Here is a 22526-nt window from a genome sequence, read left to right as displayed (position 1 = left end):
TCAAACAGCTCCTGAAGGGGACATTCAATACGTATGATTTCACGCCATTTGACATTCGATGTCTTGTGTCGATGATTCTCACTGACACACAAAGTCTTATCTGGGACAGAAGATGGAGAAGATATCTCACAGAGTTGAGAGCCAGCTATCAAGGTGGGCCCAACGCGAACCTCACAGAAGCACAGTTGGCAGGAGATCCTCCAGATGACAATCCAGTGGAGCAAGCAGCACGGCTTCCACGACGGGTGCTGAATGACATCAAAGAAGCAGCACACAAAGCGATCTTGCAGATTGCTCCGGCGGGAGTTCCGGACGTCCCACTCTCATGTGTCAGGCAAGGTCCCACAGGACCATTCTCATCTTTCATAGATCGACTCTCGCAAGCTGTGGATCGACAGGTGATGATTGACGAGGCGAAGCAACCTCTCACGGAAAGTCGAGCTTTCGGCAATGCCAACCCGGATTGTCAACGGGTCATCAGCGCAATGCCAGGACGGCCATCCTTGGCAGAGATGGTGGAGGCATGCAGCAGAGTGGGAACACCTCAGCACGTCGCGTCGATTGTGAGGGATGAGCTGAGAGGAGAATGGGGAGAACAGATAAGAAGAAACCCGGAGAGGCAGTCAAAAGATCAGGACAAGGTAGTTGAAAAGATGCTGGAAAAGGTACTCCAACAACAGAATGAAAACATAAATAAAGTTCTTGCAACCATCCAGAAGAAGAACAATCCATCAGGAGGACAATGCTACAAATGTGGAGCGTTTGGACACTTGAAAAAGAATTGTCCACATGCACACGCCCAAGTGCAGACACAAAAACCTGCAAAGCCACTTTGTGCGCGGTGTGGAAGAGGAAGACACTCTGTGAAGCAATGTTTTTCCCAGACAGACATGGAAGGGAATCCTTTACCACTTCCAGGAAACGGGAGAAGGAGCGCGCCCGCAAGCCGTCAGCGCGCGTCGACACAAGTGATGGCGGTGACACAACAACCAACAGGACAATCATCGGGATCGTCAAGGAGACGCCCTCAGCAAACTCCTCAGTCGATTCTCAAGTGACCCAGAGCTCCTTCCACCAGGAGCACAGTGCACACTGGCAACTTCCAAATTAATTTGCTTTCTGGATGAAAGTCATGCGGAGGTTCCAACAGGGATCCGTGGAGATTCATACAAAAAATAAGATTTCTTAAAAATAGGACAGGACAGGAGCAGAATCCTTGGACTTACTGTTTATCCATCAGTTGTTTCCACAGACAAAAACACGGAATTGACAGTTCTAGCAAAAGCACTTCGTCCACCATTGACCATGGCAGAAAACACTCAGATCGCGAGAGCTTTTGCTCTGCCACCACACGCCATTGAAGTCATGTCAATCTTCGATGAAGAAGGGCTTCCTTTGAGGGAACATGTCGAAATACATACCACATGGGTAAAACACATAGGTCGAGATCGACCCACGCTCACATGCCAATTAACTTGTGGAGACAGAACAATAGAGGTCAGAGGCATGCTCGACACAGGGGCAGATGTCACCGTAATATCCTATATCTTTTGGCCTCGCAGCTGGAGCTTGATTGCGCCCTTGGGATCTCTCTCAGGCATAGGGGGAGTTTCTCTGTGTCTGCAGAGTGAGAATGCCATCGTTGTCACGGGACCAGGAAACAAGACGGCGATCATTCGTCCTTTCGTTGTGCAGAAGCCAATCACAGTTTGGGGACGAGATCTCTTGGCACAATGGGGCATGAAGATCGAGGTGGATTTTTAGTCGGGGTCACTGCAGCACTCGCCACATTGAAGTTGACTTGGAAAACGGATGATCCAGTCTGGGTGGATCAGTGGCCCCTGGAGCGAAAAAAGTTGAGTGCGTTGAAAACCCTGGTCCAAGAACAGTTGCAGAAGGGACACATCAAGCCAACAAACAGCCCTTGGAATTCTCCAGTGTTCGTCATCAAAAAGAAGCTGTCAGGCAAATGGAGGCTGTTGCACGATCTCAGGAAGATCAATGAAGTCCTCGAAGACATGGGACCGCTTCAGCTGGGTCTTCCATCTGTTTCGATGATTCCGATTGGCTGCTTGTGGTCATTGACCTCAAGGACTGTTTCTTCAGCATTCCGCTTCATCCGGATGATGCTCCGAGGCTTGCCTTTTCAGTTCCAAGCATCAACAAGGAAACGCCTCTGCAGCGGTACCATTGGGTCGTTCTTCCTCAGGGCCTGAAAAACTCGCCGACAATCTGCCAATGGTACGTGGCACGAGCTTTGTCACCAGCATGGAAGAAATTCCCGAAGGTGAGAATCATTCATTATATGGATGATTTGCTCATTGCGGCATCGACACAACAGGAGCTACAAAAGGCTCGTGACTGTGTGATTGCAGAAGTGCAAAAGGCAGGTCTGGAAATCAGTGTTTCAAAGATTCAGGAGGTTGCGCCTTGGAAATATCTAGGGTGGAAAATCTCGGAGAGAACAATAAGGCCTCAAAAGATGGAAATCGGCACAAAAGTCAACAATCTACATGATTTACAACAACTTCTAGGGGAAATCAACTGGATGAGGTCGATTTTGGGAATCACAAACAGTGACATTCCAGCGTTGCTTGATCTCTTGAGAGGAGATGCAGACATTCGATCTCCCAGGACGCTCACAAAAGAAGCAAAGAAGGAGTTGGAAAAAGTTACAGATGCCATTCAGAAGAGACAGGCACATCGATTCGTTGAATCGTTGCCTTTCCAGATAGCAGTGTTGGGAAAGAAAGCACAATTCCATAGTTTAATCTTCCAATGGGACGCATCTCAGAGAGATCCTTTAATAATCATAGAGTGGATTTTCTTACCATATAGGCCTTCAAAGACAATTCTGACAGATTTGGAGATGGCAGCACAGATCATCATAAAGGGGAGAACAAGATTGCTGACAATGGTGGGACGAGAATTTTCAAAGATTTATCTGCCTTTGAAGAAAGATTATTTCGATTGGGCGATGCAGAAATCAAAAGATTTGTTAATTGCATTGTTAGCTTTTCCAGGAGCTTGCACAATCAATTTTCCACAACATAGAATGTTGCAATCACAATATGCTACAGAGCAAAGCCAAAAATAAGTGAAGAACCTCTGGACGGGATCACAGTGTTCACTGATGGCTCAGGAAAGACACACAAGTCAGTGATCACGTGGATGAACTCAACGACAGGGGAATGGGAATCAAACGTGAAGACGGTTCAAGGCTCTCCACAAATTGTGGAATTGGCAGCTGTTGTCCGAGCATTTCAGTTGTTCCAACAACCGCTCAATTTGGTCACGGACTCTGCATATGTTGCAGGTGTGGTCAAACGATTGGAAGGTTCGCTCTTGAAAGAAGTCAGCAATGAAGTTTTATATTCCTATCTAGTGAGCATGAAAACAGTGCTAGAAAGCAGGGAAGAAGAATATTTCATCACTCACATCAGAGCGCACACAACACTTCCAGGATTTCTAGCGGAAGGGAATGCTCAGGCCGACAGGTTGACAATGCCCATTTCACAAACACTTCCGGACATTTTTGAGCAAGCACGACTGAGTCATGAATTTTTTCATCAGAATGCGCAGGCGCTGATGGAATCCTTCCGTCTCATGAAAACTCAGGCGAGGGAAATCATTAGTGCTTGTCCAGATTGTCAACTCGTGCAACCACCTGCTTCCACAGGAGCAGTCAATCCACGAGGACTGCAAAGTCTTCAGCTGTGGCAAACAGATGTCACAAAATATCCATCATTTGGGAGACTCAAAAATGTTCATGTATCCGTAGATACATTCTCAGGGGCAGTCTTTGCTTTAGCACATGCAGGGGAAACAGCAGAACATGCTTGTCGACATTTTTTACAAGCGTTTGCATCGTTAGGTGTGCCTCAAGAACTAAAAACAGATAATGGTCCAACATATACAGGCAGGGTGCTTGACAGATTCCTGAAAAGATGCGGTGTCAGACACACATTTGGCATTCCACATTCACCCACAGGTCAGGCAATCATTGAAAGAACACATCACACCCTGAAATCCCTTTTGGACAGGCAGAAAAGGGGGGAGCCAGAGGCGACACCACACATGAAGTTAAACAAAGCATTGTATGTTTTGAATTTTCTTAACAGTTCGTCTTCTGAACCCAATCCACCAATCGTGAGGCATTTTTCAAACAGGTCTCAGGCAAAACTAAGGGAGAATCCTTTGGTTTTGTTCAGAAACCCAGAGACAGGACAAATAGAGGGTCCTTTCAAACTAATCACTTGGGGCAAGGGTTTCGCTTGTGTTTCCACAGGGAGAGGGCTGAAGTGGGTGTCAGCACGACACGTGAAGCCATTTCGAACAAGGGAGCAGGAGAGCACAGATCCCAGAAGCAGAGAAATGAACACGCAGACGGAGGAAGAAACTCAAGTTGTGAACAACAACTCAGAAGAGGGATGAAAAGAATAAAAACTTTGGGGTTTTTTTTCCTTTGTGGCTTTGAGTGGGAGCATGACAATGGTTTTTCATAAGGGTGAAGTCGTGAGCTTCATGATGCTCATGCTTTCATCTGTCGCTTTAAGCAATGGAGCAAATCTACCCGTCAGTCAACCAAAACAAAATGTTTGGGAAACGTTAGCCCAGGCAGCAAATTTAGAAAGTATCTGCCTGACACATTCGAAACCAGGGAAACCATTCACGGCATGCATGGTTGGGTTGCCAGTGGGCGAATGGCCAATTCCAGGGCATTCTCCAATGGAGATTTCGCAGGTCATCAAAGATCCTGTGAATGAATGGTGTGCTTGGACACATCTTTTACCTGTGGCTTCTACCGAACCGCAGGAATTGGAAATTTTCGGGTCCACAACAATGGAGCTATGCATGAAATTCAAAATTTCGAATGTGTCAAGGACAAACAACAGCATTGATGTCACACCAAATCACGAATATTATAGAAACGCATCAGCTTGGTGCAATCACACTGTGACGACAGCCAAAGGATCAATCCAGGTCCCAGTGCAATTGCCACGTGGGTTGTTTTTAATTTGTGGGGACAGAATTTGGCACGGCATTCCTGCAAATGCCAAGGGAGGTCCATGCAGCATTGGGAGGATTTCAATGTTGTCACCAGATTTGAAAGTATTGAGAGAGCAAAAACACAAAGAGAAAAGGTCCTTGCAACATTACAGTGCAGACTGTGATGATGAAGTATACACCTGGAACAAGGCAAGGAGAATTGTGGCAGCAATTTTCTCACCTCAGACAGCATCGGGGGTGGCCTTGACTCAACTGGACCACATGGGTTGTTGGTTGAGCAAGCATGCTCAATCAGTCTCTCTCACTTTGAGTGATATGTTAAACGATATAAGCAGTGTGAGAGAGGCAACTCTTCAAAATAGGGCAGCAATCGATTATCTATTGCTTGCTCATGGACATGGATGTGAAGAGTTTGAGGGAATGTGCTGCATGAATCTCTCGGATCATTCAAGATCAATTCATGAAAGTATTCAAAATATAAAAGACAGTATAAAGAAACTAGGCGAAATCACTGGGTCATGGATTGATGATGTGGCGGGATTTTTTGATCTTTCTCCCTTACGGAGAGGGTTTTTAAAAATGGGATTTTATATTTTAATAATACTCTTAGTCCTCATGCTCATCGTCCCATGCATCTTTATGTGTGTGAGACGTGTCATGAGTCAAGTTGCCAAAGAAGTCTTCTTGGTGCAAACAGAAGGGGGAGATGTGGGATCTCAGCACATCGTTCCCGATGTCCAGAGATGCCAGGAGAAACCTTGGGGGTCTCGAAAATCCTGGAATGTTGCCAAGAGTGTTTGGTGGCTTGATTTTGATCCATCCACAGAAGTAACAAGAGTTTGAGGACATGAGAATTACTTTAGAGTAAAAGGTGTAAAAGAGACACATTTATAGGGTGAAATATAGACTTTAAGGTTTTTGGTACAGGGGAGTTATGGAGACAAGATGGAGGGATCAGGGCGTGTCTCGTCCTTCTTCTTTCTTCTTCTTGTCCTCCATCTCCTGTGATGATGTTGGCACTTGGGGATTGGTTTCTGGTGAAGGTGCACTTGCCAACATGGGTGAAAAGTATTGGGAAATAAAGGTAAATATTGTGTACGTAGATTTTAGTATAAAAAGACATGACCGCCTCATGGGCGGTCAGAGTGCCCTTGGCTGCCTTGCAGATCAGACCTCTGTTGGGCAGACAGAAAATTTTGTAGATAAGAAACAATAAACAATCTGAAGATCGAAAAGCTGAAGAGTCCAGACTCGTCCTTTGAAATGCGTGCCACCCACGAACCACCCTACCCGTGTCGGGGCAGAGACAGACAGCCGAACCCGACAGCTTTGGTGCTCTTTGTGTCTGCCATGGCCAAAGTGCTGCCCAAGTTGGCTCTGTCAGGGCCTTGCAGCTGCTGCCCATCCCTGTGCCCTGTGCAGCCCAGGCTGTCCTACGGTGTCCCTGCCCTGCGCCTCTGTGCCCCATGGCCTCCCTGCTGGGCAGCCTCTGCCAGCTCCTGCAGAGCCCCTGGCACCTGTGGGGCTGCACAGACAGCCCTGCCCCGGGCTCTGCCGGCCTCTGGGCCAGCAGAGAGGCAGCCAGGGCTGGCCATGGCCGGGAACAGGCCCTGAGCCCCGCAGGAGGATGGAGCTGGGCCACAGCCAAACTCAGCCCAGGCCAAAGCTGGGCTCAGCAGCCAGGGCTGCCAACGCATGGGCACAGAGGCTGGCGCTGACAAATGTCCTGGGCCCCCTCCCTGCTCTGTCTATGCCACCAAGGGCACAGAGCAGCCTCCTCTCTGGGCCACTTGCCTGTTTGCAATGCCTTGCACAAGCGCTGGCCCTGCCCCACAAGGCCTGGCCTGAGTCCTGCCCCTGCACGCTCAGCCAGGCTGAGATGGACACTGATGGTTCCTGGGCCAGGCTCTCTGAGCCCAGCCCAGCTCCCTGCAAGCTCTGCCAGCTGCCCTGAGCTCTGGGCAGCACCAAGGGCCTCTCTGAGCCCAGCCCAGCCCAGCCGGCTCTGGCCCCACAGCTCTGCTCAGCCCAGGCTGCTCTGGGCACTGGCCCCACGGCCTCAGCCCCTGCCAAGGGCACAGCAGCAGCTGCAGCTGCCACAGGACTCAGCCCCAGCCATGGGGGAAGGTGCTTGGCCAAGGCCAAAGGAGGCTCCCTGGCTGCCCTGCTCCCCTGGGCCTGAGGTGCTGAGAGCTCTGCAGCCCCTGCTGCCATCCCATCTGCCCAGGGCAGCACCAGAGCCCTGGCCTTGGGGCCCTCAAGAGCTGCTCCTGCTCCAGGCCCAGGGCCCATCCCAGAGCTGGGGCAGACACAAAGCTGTGCCCATTTCTGTTCCTTGCTGCTCTGGTGGGGATGGATCCTCAGCCACTGGGAGGTTGCTGATGAATTTTATTACTCCAGAGGCCTCTTCTTTCTTGAGTTCTTCAGTTTAGGAATTCAGTGTGAAAAGCTCATAAACATTTTCCAAACAGGAAAAGCCCCTGGGAATCATTCAAGCTTTTAATTCTTCTGTGGTTAATTAGACAAATTTCAGAATGTATTTAAAGTGAATATACTGTAATGAAAACAATGAAGAGAGAACTGTCCTGTTAAGTTTTCTTTTCCTGTTCATAGATTGGTGTCAGCAATCCCCAGTTGATATTGACCTCTAGCACCTCCTAATGCAGCCTGAACAGATATGAAAATTAAGACCCTTCATGGCTGACAGTCAATCACAATTTGTCCCTTCCCCCTTCTACCATTTCCCTCATCCAACCCCTGGCACTCAGAGGAGCTGAGGAATTGAGTCACATCCAGGTGTGTCCCCAGGGCTCAGGACTGGGGCCAGGTCAGTGAAATCACTTTATTGCTGATCTGGATGAGGCCACTGAGGGCACCCTCAAGTCAGTTCCTAGGTGAGCCCAGGCTGGGTGGGAGTGTGGCTGTGTTGGAGGGTAGGCAGCTCTGCAGAGGGATCTGGACAGGCTGGAGCCATGGGCCCGAGGACAATTGGATGAGATTCACCAAGGCCAAGGGCCGGGTCCTGCCCTGGGCTCACAACCACCCCAAATCCCTGGCTGTACCTTGCCCCTGATCCCCACAGCCTGTCCTGTTTCCTTCATCCCTGCATTGCCAGGGACTCTCTGGGACAAGGGAGCTCTGCTCTGGGGATGGAGGGAGGTGCAAGTCCAGCCTCTGGATTGGGAACCACAACTCATCAGGTTTGTGTCCTTTGGGGGTCAGGAACTGCTGAGAATCAGAGGCACAGAAAGGTTCTCCTCATGGCCAACAGACCATGGTTGAACAGAACACAATTTAATAACAATCACACTCTTCCCTGAGCTAAGTGCAATGTCCCAGCAGAATCTGATGAGTCCACCATCCACAAGGGATTTCCATCCTAAAAGTAATTCTGGACAAACATGGTTCTGTGATAGACATAAACACAATTAAATTCTTGTATCAGGATGCTCATCCTGGAGTGGGTGCAAAACAGCTCAGAACAATTCCTGATTTGCAAAGCTGTCAGTGGTGGATGGAGAAGGGAGGTCAGGCTGCTTTTGGTGCTGAGGAAATGCTGAAACCAGCCTGACTCATTTCATCTCCTCCTGTCCTGGCTGATCTCCCCTCTTTCCCCTTCCACCCATTGGCTTTTGTCTCCCACCAGGCCCCCGGTGAAGAGCCTGGCTCTGTGTTCTCCATCCCCTCCTCGCTGGCACTGCCAGGCTGGGATGAGGAGCCCCTCAGCCTTCCCTGCTCTGGGCTGGACAAGCCCAGCTCCCTCAGCCTCTGCTCACAGCCCAGGGGCTCCAGCCCCACCTTGGAGGCCCTTCCCAGACCCTGCACCAGCTGCCAGACATCTTTCCTGCCCTGGGCAACCCAACCCAGGCCACAGTGACCTGGGTAATCCCCGTCCTTGATGTCCTGGTCACACAGCCCTGGCCCCTTGTCCCCATGTCAGGCTCTGGGGTGGATCCTGTGGAACATCCTTTGGTGGAGGCTGTGGCTCCAGGTGGGCCGGGGGGATCCCGGGGGACAGGGACCCCGCTGGGCATGGACAGCATTGGACTTGTTGGGAGAAACTGTGAGGGGGAGCTGGGGCAGAGTGACCAACCCAGTGACCTGACACAGCCCTGCTGGGATGGCACACAGCCCCTCTGGGATGGCACACAGCCCCTCTGGGATGGCACAACCTGCCCTGTGATGTCACAGCTGATCCTCTACTGTCACACAGCTGGTGTCTGATGTCACAGCCAACTCAGTTATGACATAGTCTGCTCTGTGATGTCAGACATCTGCCATGTGATGTCACAGCTGGCTCTATGATGTCAAAGAGGCAGTCTGTGATGCTGTAGCTTCTCCATGACCTCACACTACCCACTCTGTGATGTCATAGCCCACTCTGTGACCTCATGTTACCAGATGATCAATTGCCTACACCAGGTGAGCTCACACCTGGAGCTTGTTCTTCACATCCCCAGGCCTATGGAAACAACACAATGCCCACTGTGTGAGAAGGGGAACTGGAAGTTCAGCAGCCACAGTGTCCTGCCAGCTCAGCCAGGCCCACTGGAACATTGGGGTCCACGACCACCAGGGACCACCAGAGAGACCCCCAGGAGAGAAGAATGGCTCCTGGCCTGGATCAGGAATGGTGTGGCCAGCAGGAGCAGGGCAGGGATTCTTCCCTTGTGCTCAGCACTGCTTGGGCAGCGCCTCGAGTGCTGTGTCCAGTTCTGGGGGCCCAAATTTAGGAAGGACATGGAGGGGCTGGAGGGTGTCCAGAGAAGGGCAACAAGGCTGGGGAGGGGTCTGGAGCACAAGTCCTGTGAGGAGAGGCTGAGGGAGCTGGGATGGTTTATCCTGGAGAAGAGGAGGCTCAGGGGAGACAAGGCAGTGTCAGGGCACAGGTTGGACTTGATGATCTCCAAGGTCTTTTCCAACCTTGCTGATTCTGGGATTCCCTGAAACCACCCTTGGAGCAGTTGCAGGATGAGCCCTGGGCCTCCTCTGCAGAAGCTCCAGCAGCCCAGGTCCCTCAGCTTCTCCTGGCAGCCCCAAAGCCCATCCTGTCAGTCCTGCAGAGCCTCTGCAGCTCCTCCTCACTGCCCAGAACAGGGAGCCCCAGAGGCAGACACAGCAGCCCAGATGTGCCCCCCTGGCCTGGGGTGCCTCTGGCAAGGGAGCAGCAGCAGGCACTGCAGGAGCCTGCAGACAATTCCTGCAGCACTTGTAGGATGATCCTGCTGCCCAAGGGACGTTCCCATGGGGCCAAGTCAGGAACTGCAATGGGGAGTGGGGCCAGAGAGGAAAGGGCAAACAGGGATGGGCTGTTTGCAGGGGAGGGAACAGGGGTTGGCAGTGGGATGAAATTTCTAAAAGCAATAGTAAAGAAAGCAAAGGTGGCACACAGGAAATGTTGAGGGCAGTTTGTGGGTGGCTGCCAGGCAGCCCTGGCTCTGAACAACAGCGTCTGCAGTGGCACAGGAAAGTCCCAGCTGATGGGAACAAACTTTCTGGCTGACTGCAGAGGCCAGGACAAAGCTGGGTGGTTTCCCTGGTGTCCCGCAGGCCTTGCTGGCCCCAGGGGCTGATGGCATTTGTGCTCCCTCAGGTTCATGTCCCCACAGCAACAGCATGGGGGTGCTGGCCCTGCTGTGTGCAATGCAAGCAGGGGCTGCTGAGGCAGTGCTGCCGTGTCTGTGCCTGCAAGGATGGGGCACCTGTGTGTGGAGAGCTTTGTGGACAGCTGGCTAGCTGAGAAAGGTCATGTAGACATGATACCGCTGATTAAGATAGAAGAAAGCAAGTCTAGGAGTCAGCAGTCAGTGTCCAATCACTGATGCAACCTTGCTGCAACATGAGGATGGGGGAGAGGATCTTTTGCCAAAAATATGGAGATAGTTTCAGCAAAATAACCACAAGAATGTAGAAGTAATAACAAAATAACCATAAGAAAATAGAAGTAGGTGTGGTTGCCCGATAAGTAATTAACCAATAATGAGCTCAGCTTTGCAATATGTATGAGCTTCATTAACACCAATATAAATATGTGTGAACTATCAATAAAGTTTGAGACTTGCTGATCACGCATATTGTGTGCCGCATTTCTTCCGCCGATCTGACAAATGGTGACCCCGAGACGTGATACCGGCAACAGCAACCATGGTGGATCGGTGTAGGAGTTCGGGTCCTGTCGCAGCAAGGACAGTGAACAAGCACCGCTGAAAAAGGGAAGGTGCCGCGCCCTGGGTGACCTCAATGGAGAGCCCAGCCGATACGTGCTGCCGAGACCTTGTAGGGCTGCAGCAGCGCTGACATTTTTAAAATGGATAGAGAAAGGCAAGCAGCATATGATTTATTTACTAGCTTTTTACAAAAGCGTCAGGTTAAGGGCATAGATTTGCAGAAAGAGCTTCCTGGGTTGTTAGCTTATGGGTATGAACAGGGACTTTTTCAAAATCCTCATACAGTACATGACTTAACAGAGTGGTGCAAATTTGGGGACAAGATGTGGCAGGCAGTCATAGATGAGGATAAAACTGCAAAAAAGTTGGGAAAGTTTTGGCGAGCTCTGCATGATGAGTTATTACAATATCAGGCAGAAGAAAAGGCTGCTCAGCAAGCTAGCGTGGCGCATGAAAAGAATAAGGGTTATGGGGACTGGTTCAATTGTCCGTTACCTCCTGCCACATCCACAATCATTTTGCCACCAACATCGGCTCCTGCTTCAAGCAGCAGCTCACCCCCTGTCTGTGCTGTAACAGCACCGTCCACACCGCCTGTGTCAAACCCTCCATCTCCTCCTCCTAGTGATGAGCCGATCCCTGGGTCAGAGAGTGACCTAGCTGGGGCCATTGCACGGGGGCGAAGGGAGGCATGGGCAGCGTTAGCAAAAGATATCATGGATACGGGAGATGAGGAGGCTATAAAAGCAGCTATGGAGGTTGCTTGTCCGGTTATATATTTACCCGTGGCAGGGGGCGGGTTTCAAGCAACAATAACTGCTCTAGACTGGAAGTTGTTATCGCAGTTACGGTCCACAGTTAGTCAATTTGGGGTAACCAGTGAGCCCACAAAACAAATGTTTGATTATATCTGGGGGACTCGGGTTTTGCTGTCGGCTGATTGCAGAGGAATAGCGAAGCTTACCTTCATTCAGCATCAGTAGCTCTTATTTAATGCACACTGGCAGTCACTCTGTCAGGAATGTGTAGCAGTAGCACGGCAGCCAGGTGACCCATTACATGGAATAACCCTAGGGGAGTTAATGGGTCTCGGGCCTTTTCTTTGGACAGAAGCACAAGCGTTAATTGGTCCTGATAAGTGTCGGGAGGCCATGCGTCTGGTACGGTTGGCTATAGATAGGATAAAAGAGCCAGGCGGGATTCCTTCTTATATGGGAATAAAGCAAGGAAGAGATGAGTCATTTGGAGCTTTTATAGATAAGGCAGCCAATGCTATTGAGCGGGCAGGAGTCCCTGATTTCATTAAGGGGACTTTGTTAAAACAATGTGCACTCCAGAACAGTAATCAGGCTACAAAGAAAGTATTAAATACCCTAGGAGCTAATTGGTCTATAGAAGAAGTTTTAGAACGATTGGCAAATGTGCCCGTAGGGAATCAAGCGATGGTAGTAGATGCTATTAAGGAGTTAGGAGCAGGATTACAAAAACAGGCAGAATCATCACAGAACCAAATGCTAGCCGCCCTCGCTCCGCTGCAGGCAGCAGCAATAAATACTCCATGGGCTCCATCTCCTAGCTGATTCAAATGTTACCGGTGTGGAAGTATAGGGCACACGCGACGGGCTTGTCCAGCAGTCAGCGTCTGGTGCCAGAATTGTCTCTTGGATACCCGCAACACTGGAGCCTGCCAACGCTGCTCGGGAAACGGGAGAGCCAGCGCGCCCACCAGCCGCCGCGCCCAGACACAAGTAGCTGCTGTCAACATCTCAGCCCAGCTTCCCTTCAACCAGCCACCGCCAGGAGCCTCGGATTGGATGTGGCAGCAGCAGCAACAATAACTTTGATGACCATTGTCCTAGGGTGATGTTATGATGCTTGTATCCCCATTCATGTGTTCTGTTAATGTTGGATATTATGTTCTGTACCTTTAAGACTGGCTCTGAAGAGGGAAAGTTTTGTTTTGGTTTTCTTATCAGCCTGGCGGGACACAGAGACTGCAGCTTTTGCTTTTGCTGCTTTTGCTGCTTTTGCTTTTTGCTTTGGCTCTCTCGCTCTTGCTTGCTTCGCTTCTGCTTGGTTTTGCTCTTTAGCTAGTTTAGCTAAACTGTCCAATTTCTTCCTGGATGGTTTCTCCTTTCCTTTTTCTGATCATTTCGAACCTGCTCCAGACTGGGACCTGAGAAACACCAAGATCCTGCACCTTCTGGCCTGCAGCAGCAGCCCCAGCGCCAGAGGGACTGAGAACAGAGTGACCACCCCCAGAGAGACTTTCTGAATTTGTCATCTTTTTTCAGAGTGGTGTCATCCGGTATTGTTCATTTTGTGTGCTGGGGGGTGCTGTGCCTGTTAAATAAACAGGTTCTTTCCACTCCTCTCCGAGGAATCCTTCCCAAACCGGTTGGGGGGAGGGGCTGTGTGGGTTTGCTTACTGGAGGAGCCCTAATTTGGAAATTCTCCTCCAAATTTGCCCTAAACCTCGATACTTGTTTAACACCTGAGCTAAATTGTTTTACTGTTTTAAACCTGAGAGATGCCTTCTTTTGCCTCCCCATCCCTGAAGCCAGCCAGAAAATTTTTGCATTCGAATGGGAAAGCCCTAAAAGTGGGCACAAAACCCAGCTCACATGGTCGAGATTGCCCCAAGGCTTCAAAAATTCCCCCACTCTGTTTGGGGAGCAACTTGCAAAAGATCTGGAGTCCTGGGAAGCTCCACAGGAAGAAGGGAGGCTGTTGCAGTATGTGGATGATCTAGTAGCCACTGGGACAAGGGAAGCATGTGTGGCCTGGACAGTAAGCCTTTCAAATTTTCTAGGACTCCAAGGATACAGAGTATCAAAGAAAAAGGCACAGGCAGTGAAACAGAAGCTGGGCAATGGACTTTAGGGCAGGGGAGCCATATGCCAAACCCTGAAACCCCAAACGACAAAGGAGCTCCGAACCTTCTTAGGCATGGCAGGGTGGTGCCGGCTGTGGGTTTATAATTATGGACTGCTCGTCAGACCCCGCTATGCTCTTATTGCCAATGGAATCAGAGATCTCCAGTGGACAAAGGAACGCACACGGGCCTTTTACCAGCTAAAGAGTGCCCTCATGTCAGCTCCAGCTTTGGGACTTCCAGATGTAAGTAAACCATTCTTTCTATTTTCCCATGAAAGACAAGGAATTGCCCTGGGAATACTGGCTCAGGACTTGGGTCCATACCAGAGGGCAGTTGCTTACTTCTCTAAGCAACTGGATGCAACAGCCAAAGGATGGCCAGGTTGCCTCAGAGCTGTGGCAGCAGTCGTGCTGAATATTCAAGAGGCACTCAAGTTTACCCTGGGACAGAAAATGACTGTGCTGGTGTCCCACACAGTGTCCGCAGTACTGGCAGTGAAGGGCAGCCACTGGCTTTCACCACAGAGGTTTTTTATGTACTAGGCCATTATGGTAGAGCAAAATGATGTAGAGATAGTGGTGACTGATACTGTCAACCCAGCTTCTTTTCTCAGCGGAATCAAGGAGAAGCAGTGCACCACGATTGCCTGGAGACCACTGAAGCTACTTACTCCAGATGCCCAGACTTGAAAGACACTCCTCTGGACAATGCAGAGACCTGGTTCACTGACAGGAGCAGCTGCATTGCCAGTGGAAAGAGACATGCTGGGTACAGTGACTACCTGCAGAGAGGTAATACAGTCTGGACCCTTACCAACAGGTACCTCTGCACAGAAGGCCGAGATAAATGCACTGACCCGTGCCTTCAAAATGGCAAAAGGAAAAGAAAATAAATATCTATACAGACTCGAGGTATGCATTCAGACTCATGCATGCACATGGAGCCATCTGGAAGGAGAGGGGACTGCTAACCTCACAAGGAAAGAAGAGACCATCCGGCTGCTGGAAGCACTTCAGCTGCCTGAAAAGGCATATTAAGGCACACCAGAGAGTGAGCTCAGAATTGGAGGAAGGAAATGAGCTGGTGGGTGGAGAGGCAAAGAAAGCAGCAAAAGGTGAGGTAATTATGGACAGGTTTCCTCGAAGGTAAGCCAGAATATAATAATACTAATCAAAAGAGACATGCAACCACAAGGGGTGGGCTACCATTGAAAGAGAGCTGGTAATCCCTTCCCATTTTTGTGGTCACTAGTGAAGGAGGAGCACTAGAAAACACACTGGGGCCTAACTACTTAAAAGCTTTATAAAGTGTGGCTCCTTTCCCAAAATGACCAAGGCTGCCAGTGATACAGAGTGCATGGAAATGAAGTGTTGACTTTGAAGTAGGAGTTTCCACAGGCTTTCTAGAACACACATCTGATTGAAAGAATCGTTGTCAGGAATTTATATTTCTCTATTACTCAGGTAAACTGACAGTGTGATCCTTGCCTCCAGACTAACCCCAGGGCGAAACTCAGTCAGATTGGGAGAGGCCATGGGCCTGGACAGCAGTGTCAAATTGACTTTTCAGAACTCCCAAGGAAAGGGGGATATCGGTATTTACTGGTATTGACAGATACATTTTCAGGGTGGCCAGAAGCATTCCCCACCAGAACTGTCAAAGCTCGAGAGGTGACCAGAGTATTATCACAAGAAATAATACCATGCTTCAGAGTTCCAGCCACAATAACCTCAGATAGAGGATCACATTTTATTTCCAAAGTAGTGCAACAGATTAGTAGCCACCTGGGCATAGATTGGGAACTTCACACTCCATACCGCCCCCAGTCAAGCAGCCAGGTGGAGAAAATGAATCATTTGATTAAGCAGCAGATTGTAAGACTGGGGCAGGAAGTTAATCTACCCTGGCCCCAAGCTCTTCCACTGACACTATTACAAATTTGAACTAAACCTTGGGCTAAAGGAAAGCTGAGTCCTTTTGAAATGCTTTATAGAAGACCATATGGAATACAAGAGGGAATGTCCACCCACACTCGGGAGGTAACACTGGCCACCTACACGGTGGCTTTAAGCAAACAGCTCAGAGAAATTGAGAAACACGTGGCTGGAACTCGGAGCAGGGAGCTAGATAGACCAATACATAACATACAGTCTGGAGATTATGTATAAGTTAAGCCTCTTGCAGAAAAGACTTTGGAACCACAGTGGGAGGGACCGTTCCAAGTGCTTCTCACCACCTTCACTGCAATCAAGATCAAGGAGCAGAATGCCTGGTTCCATCACTCTCGAGTGAAGAAGGCCCCAGGAGCCCCTTGGAGAGTGACACTGAAGAGACAATGAACTGAGATTAGGCTTACTCAGACAAAATGAGCATATTGCAGCTGGATGTAGTTTGTAATTTCTTTTACAGAATTGTTTTATATATAATTATAACTGGAGTCTTAGAACTAGAGAGTACCTCTATCCAAAGCGATGCTGAATGGCCTTGGTCCCAGGCTTTTAATCAGTATACTGGATCCATGGGAGAAGTTTCTGAGATAGAAGATTTAAACCTATCCACTGTAGTACTCCTCGGGGATCAGGTATATGAGGAGCAGGAGTGGCAGGAATGGGAACAGTGGACACTTCAAGGGATCAGAAGAGAAGAAATCAAGGTAGGGTGCTGGGTGGTGAATGGGACGGTTCATGAGAGACCAGATGCAATTAGTGTCTCAAGCTCTCCTGTATACAGGCACCAGGAAGTTTGTGATAGCCTAAGTGAATCAGATTGTTGGTGTCATTTCACCTTGATACAGCCTGTAGAAGTGACTTGCCTTTGGGCTTGTGATCAGGGTCTCATTTAAATTTAAAATAGACACTGCACTTTTTACAACAGCAGGACCTTATACAACCCAGACTGAGACTCAAATACTTCAGACTCAACCCAAACTTGAACCTGAAGTATGAAATAAGCCCCTACATAGTGAGGAATGTGGGTGAACAACAACTGTTGTTCAATTCAAAATTGTCTCTCAAACATGTTGAGTTGCTAATGCAAATTAACATCTCAAAAATCCAACCAGCCTGCTCCTCTTTCCTAAGAACATCCTTTGAGGGCTGGACAATGTGGTTACAAAGACAGGTATACCTCAGGAGCAGAATAAGAAAGGATCTAACTGGGATATTAGGAGTTTTAAATGGAATTGATTCAGAAATAATGATGAATAAGCTGGCCACTGCAGCAGGTGGCCTAACAAAATTGAAACAGCCATTACAGTCATCTCTATTGGCATTAGGAACTAGCCAGTGGCAGATTTCAAAAATACTGCCAAAGTGGGAAAAGGCCAGGGACCAAGACCACAAGTTAACAGTAGAAGCACTTAGTACAGTTCAAGATAATGTGTCTTTAGCTTTCAGCTGTATACAAGCACAGCTACGGATGCAGGCAGCAGCAGCTCTGATCATACGGGAAGGGGGTGAAGGTAATTTTCCAGCTGAAATTCGGAAAATTGTCTGGGATAATGCGATTGATTTTGAAAGAAAGTTTCAATCCAGGTGGACTATGGTAAATTTCACCTATGATCCTGCTTCTAATGTGGCCACTGCCTTTGTGCTTACCATACATAATGCCACTGTTTACGTTATCCATCCCGTCATTGCACTAGGATTAAATCATGAAAAAACTGTGCTCTACCCTTCAGAACATAGAGTGTGGGCATGAAAGGTGAATGAAAAGTGGCAAACAGTAAACTTAGAATCCTGCATTACTAGAGAACAACTAGGATGCATTTGTGAAAGCAATACCATTAATGCCCAGGATGTGTGTCTAGACACTGAACAGAGTATTTGCCACTTCGAAATTCATCCAGTCACTGATCAGAAAACTGCCCTCGTATATACTGGTAAAGGTTGTGTGTGCCTGAGAACTGCCTGTGCTACTATAAAAATTGATAACAATGATGTTATTTTGTCCAGTAGAAATCATTCTAATTTCTGTATTTTTAATTTTGTTAAGATTATTGAGTGTGACTTTTTGTAGGTGGCTCCAGTGACATCCCACCAGTTGATTAAAACCAATTACAAAATGTATCACAGACTGTTACCTACTCCTATTGGAATAGACCTCACATTGGTAAAACAATTAATTAAACACCATAGAGCTACTGGAGATCTTGAAGAAAACCCAAGAAAGTGGAGAGAAAACCCTAATTACTGTCCAACATGATACAAAAGAAATAACCAGAATTCTGCAAAGTATACAACAAAATGCAGATCATCACTGGTGGGATGTAATCTTTGTGTGGTCACCAACTGCAAATGGAATCTTTATTGAGCTTGTGTCATCCTATTGTAGTTTTGTTAATATTAGTTGGAGTAAGTTTAGGGTTCTCCTTTTTATTGTTAATTTGGAATTGGAGAATACTACAGCGAGTAGCTGTGTTAACCTCCTTATCAAACGTACATGGTAAAGCACTAAGGCACACTTATTGTCATAGGAATTTGAATTAAGTAAAATAATTTACTTATTCCTTTTAGGAAAGGGGGAAATGAGGATGAGTGGAAGATATCCAGAGTAGAAATCCATTTTGATTTAGGGGAAATGTACATCTTTGAGTTAGGTCTGTAGCTTGCTGTTTAGTCTGACTGCCTGTTCTTGCAAAGGGCCTGTGCTTGGAGGGAATGCTTCAGCTGAAGGACAAGAGATAAGGAGGGGTGGGGGGGTGGGGGGGGGGGGGCAGATAGAGCGGGCAACCTGACCCAGGAGTTCATTCTGATAAAGAAGAATTACCAGCAATTGTCACGAGAAATAAGTGGAATGAACACATATAAACCTATAGTGAAATTGCATGCCTATGTATTAGAGAGGGAGATAAAAGGGAATTTGGAGAACCCAGAGGTAAGCATGTCATTTTAGGGGAACGATTCCAAAATGCGTCCAGCGCTGTAATAAACATACCAGCTTTACAACTTTCACAAAAGCTGTGGAGTTTGTTTGATTCCTCAAAGCAGGACGCTGCCCTGGGCTGTGATGCGCACTGGGCATGGATCAGCCCCTGCTCTGCTGCTCCTTCCCGTCTGCCCCAGGGCCCTTGCAGAGCCCCAGCCATGCTGTTTGCCCCCAGCCTGCCCACGGCCAGCCTGGGGCTGCTGACGGGGGTTTCTGTGCTGAGCATTGGCCTGGCCGTGTTCTTGAGAGAGCCTGGGCAAGGAGCCTGGAGCCCCCAGGGCCTGGCCTGAGGCGTCAGCGCTGCCCCAGCAGTGCCCATGGCCTGTCCCTGCTGCAGCCCCGGCACTGCCACCCCCAGGGCTGTGCCCGGCCCCGAGAGCACTCAGGCCCTGCAGCAACACCAGGGCCACCAGGGCAGCGGGGCAGGGCCACGGCAGCAGCACTGGCAACACCAAGTGCTGCTGCTGCTGCTGCTGCTGGGCACAGCTGCTGGGCCAGCACTGATCTGCCCCAGCTCTGCACACAGACATTGCTGCTGCAGCTCCAGAGAAGGCAACAAAAGGGCATCTCTGCAGCAAAATTTGCTGGGACATCCTTGAGTTCATTTAAAGCCACCAAGAGCGCAGCCTCTCATTGACACAGTCTGTGGCCACAGGGAAGGTGGAGAGAAACAACATGAGAAATGGCACAAATAATGACATTTCTTTGTAGATATTATGAAAAAATAAAACAAAGGAAAAAAGACCCTACATCCAAACCAACAAGAAATATGAAAAATTACAAGTGGTTTATAGAAATTGGCCAGCACTTTAATGTTTCTGAAAGCATCCAGCCATCAGTCTCCTCACTGCAGCCTTGAGCTCCTGGTTCCTCAGGCTGTAGATGAGGGGGTTCAGGGCTGGAGGCACCACCGAGTACAGAACTGACACTGCCAGATCCAGGGATGGGGAGGACATGGAGGGGGGCTTCAAGTGAGCAAATATGATAGTGCTGATGAACAGGGAGATCACAGCCAGGTGAGGGAGGCAGGTGGAAAAGGCTTTGTGCCGTCCCGGCTCAGAGGGGATCCTCAGCACGGCCCTGAAGATCTGCACATAGGAGAAAACAATGAATACAAAACAACCAAATGATAAACTAGCAGTAACTACAAGAAACCCAAGTTCCCTGAGGTGGGATTTAGAGCAGGAGAGTTTGAGGATCTGAGGGATTTCACAGAAGAACTGGCCCAGGGCATTGCCATGGCACAGGGGCAGGGAAAATGTATTGGCTGTGTGCATGAGAGCATTGAGAAAGGCACTGGCCCAGGCAGCTGCTGCCATGTGGGCACAAGCTCTGCTGCCCAGGAGGGTCCCGTAGTGCAGGGGTTTGCAGATGGACACGTAGCGGTCGTAGCACATGATGGTCAGGAGATAGTAGGCTGCTCCAATGAAGAAGAGAAAGAAAAAGAGCTGTGCAGCACATCCAGTGTAGGAGATGTTGCTGGTGTCCCAGAGGGAATTGTACATGGCTTTGGGGACAGTGGTGCAGATGGAGCCCAGGTCGCTGAGGGCCAGGTTGAGCAGGAAGAAGAACATGGGCGTGTGCAGGTGGTGGCCGCAGGCTACGGCGCTGATGATGAGGCCGTTGCCCAGGAGGGCAGCCAGGGAGATGCCCAGCAAGAGGCAGAAGTGCAGGAGCTGCAGCTGCCGTGTGTCTGCCAATGCCAGCAGCAGGAAGTGCCTGATGGAGCTGCTGTTGGACATTTGTTCTGTCTTGGCATGGGGATCTGTAAGAAAAGTAATCATGGAACAGTTGGGTTTGGAGAGGACTTGAAATATCCCAACCTGGGGGCACTTTCCCCCCACTGCCTGCCCAGGGCTCTGCTGCCTGGAGCTGTCCCTGCCAGCAGCTGCTTCCCTGTGCCCAGGGCTGGGCCCTGCCAGTGCTGCCAGAGCCCAGCCCAGCCCTGGGGGCTCAGCTCTGCCCTGCAGAGCCCTCCCAGCTCAGGCACTGCCCAGGGGCAGCTCTGGCTCTGCAGGCTCTGATGGCAACGTCAGAGCAACCCTGAGGAGGCTGGAAAAGCAACACTGATGCTGCCTGTGAGGGGCCCTGTGCTGATTTCTATAACTCCGTTGTTTTGTAAGATCTGAGAAATAAAATTTTTATTCTTATTAACCTGAATTGGGAGAATAATATCTATGAGCAGTTTCCCATACCAGCAACCCTGAGCAGTAGAATAAAAAAGCAGGATTTTCCCCTTTATGCAGCCCCTGCCTCACTGTGCACCCTGTATAATCTACTTGGAAATGTTCTGCAGTTCAATGCCATGCTGGGAGCAGCCCTGAACAATGCAGCATCCTCCCCACACAAGGAGAACACTTCCAAGCCTCACCAGCTGTCTCCTCCCAGCCAGATCTTGTCCCCCAGTGCTGGGAGCAGCTGCCAGGGCTGGCTGAGAGCTGTCCCTGGCAGGCAGCAGAGTCCCTGCCCCAGCACAGCACCCTGGGCTGCAGGACCCTGCTCTGCAGGACAGCCCTGGGCACCCCTGGCTGCTCTGCACAAGAGACAAGCAGAGAATGGACTCACAGGCTCTGCAGGCATTGGGATGTTCCAGCTTGAGCAGATGGCTCCAGGAGCTGCAGCTGCATTGTCCTGCAGCTAGAGGTTCCTGTGCCAAGGGCTGGCAGTGATTGTGCCCCAGGCACTTCTCAGCCCCTTCCCAGCCCTGACTGATTGAAGCTCTCTGTGCCTCTGGGCTGTGCCCGCGCTGGCTGCAGGCAGTGCCCCAGCCCTGCTGGGCTGGCACAAGAGCTGCTCATCCAGAGAAATGTGCTTTTGAAGCTCTTCTTGGTGAGCAGGAGCTGCCTCTGTGCCAGGAGCCCAGCCCAGCTCAGCAGCACACACACAGCACAAGGACTTTAATCAGCCTCTGGGCCTTTGTGCTCAGGCCCTGAACATCAGTCCCTGAGAGGGAGCTGAAGAAACCTCTGCAGAACTCCAAGGCAGAATCCAACCCCAAAGTTTCTTGGACTTCTAATGGGTCCCACTGAGGGACATGACTGAGCAAGTGTCCCCAGGCCCCAGGCAGAGCAGAGAACTGCAGGCAGTGATGACAGGTGGGGACAAAGAGAAGCCAAGTCTTGGTGCCCTGGGGCACAGCAGGGTCTGTGCCAGCAAGGGCTGGGAGGAGACACCTTGTCCTGAGGCCCTGGGGCCTCCTGGCCCAGCCCCAGCCAGGCTGGGCACTGTCAGCCCCTTGTCCTGCCCTCTGCATCCCCCCCTAGCCCACATCCCAGTGGCCTCAAGGATCTGCTGCAAGGAGTCCCTGGGGAGCCTTGCTCAGCAATGGCCCTGGGGGCTCCTTCATGCTCCCTGCAGGGACTGCAGGTTTTTCAAAGCACTTTGGCTTTGGCTTTTGCCTTGCAGTCTCTGAGAGGTCTCTGCAATCATGGCCTCCAATTATCTGCTGTAATTAGTCCCTGGAGAGGCTTTGTCAGTAACAACACTCAGTGGGGCTCATTAATACTTCAGGGTACTTCAGTTATTTGAAGGTACTTGGTGTTTCC

At 49.8% G+C, this 22526-nt stretch overlaps 1 protein-coding gene across 1 annotated transcript; it reads right to left on the bottom strand.

Moving 5' to 3' along the window:
- Positions 1–14832: 14832 nt before the first annotated feature.
- On the bottom strand, positions 14833–20723 carry LOC129123763 (olfactory receptor 14J1-like). Its single transcript, XM_077172695.1, has 2 exons — positions 19815–20723; positions 14833–14880 (listed from the first exon to the last, which is right to left on the bottom strand). The coding sequence occupies exons 1-2, from the start codon at positions 20721–20723 to the stop codon at positions 14833–14835; spliced, it is 957 nt and encodes a 318-aa protein (XP_077028810.1).
- Positions 20724–22526: the final 1803 nt, after the last annotated feature.

Source organism: Agelaius phoeniceus (assembly GCF_051311805.1).
Source record: "Agelaius phoeniceus isolate bAgePho1 chromosome W unlocalized genomic scaffold, bAgePho1.hap1 SUPER_W_unloc_1, whole genome shotgun sequence".
Lineage (NCBI taxonomy): Eukaryota > Metazoa > Chordata > Aves > Passeriformes > Icteridae > Agelaius > Agelaius phoeniceus.
The sequence above is the reverse complement of the archived record's forward strand: the minus strand, read 5'-3'. Positions and strand labels throughout refer to the sequence as shown.

What these genes read in the sequence shown, in the direction of transcription:
- LOC129123763 (XM_077172695.1), bottom strand. Translation starts at nt 20,723, where the DNA reads ATGTCCAACAGCAGCTCCATCAGGCACTTCCTGCTGCTGGCATTGGCA. An exon ending in CTGCAGTGAGGAGACTGATG is followed by an intron (nt 14,881 to 19,814) that starts GCTGGATGCTTT and finishes CCTTCTGTGCAG; the next exon opens with AGGTACCTGTTGGTAAGGGT.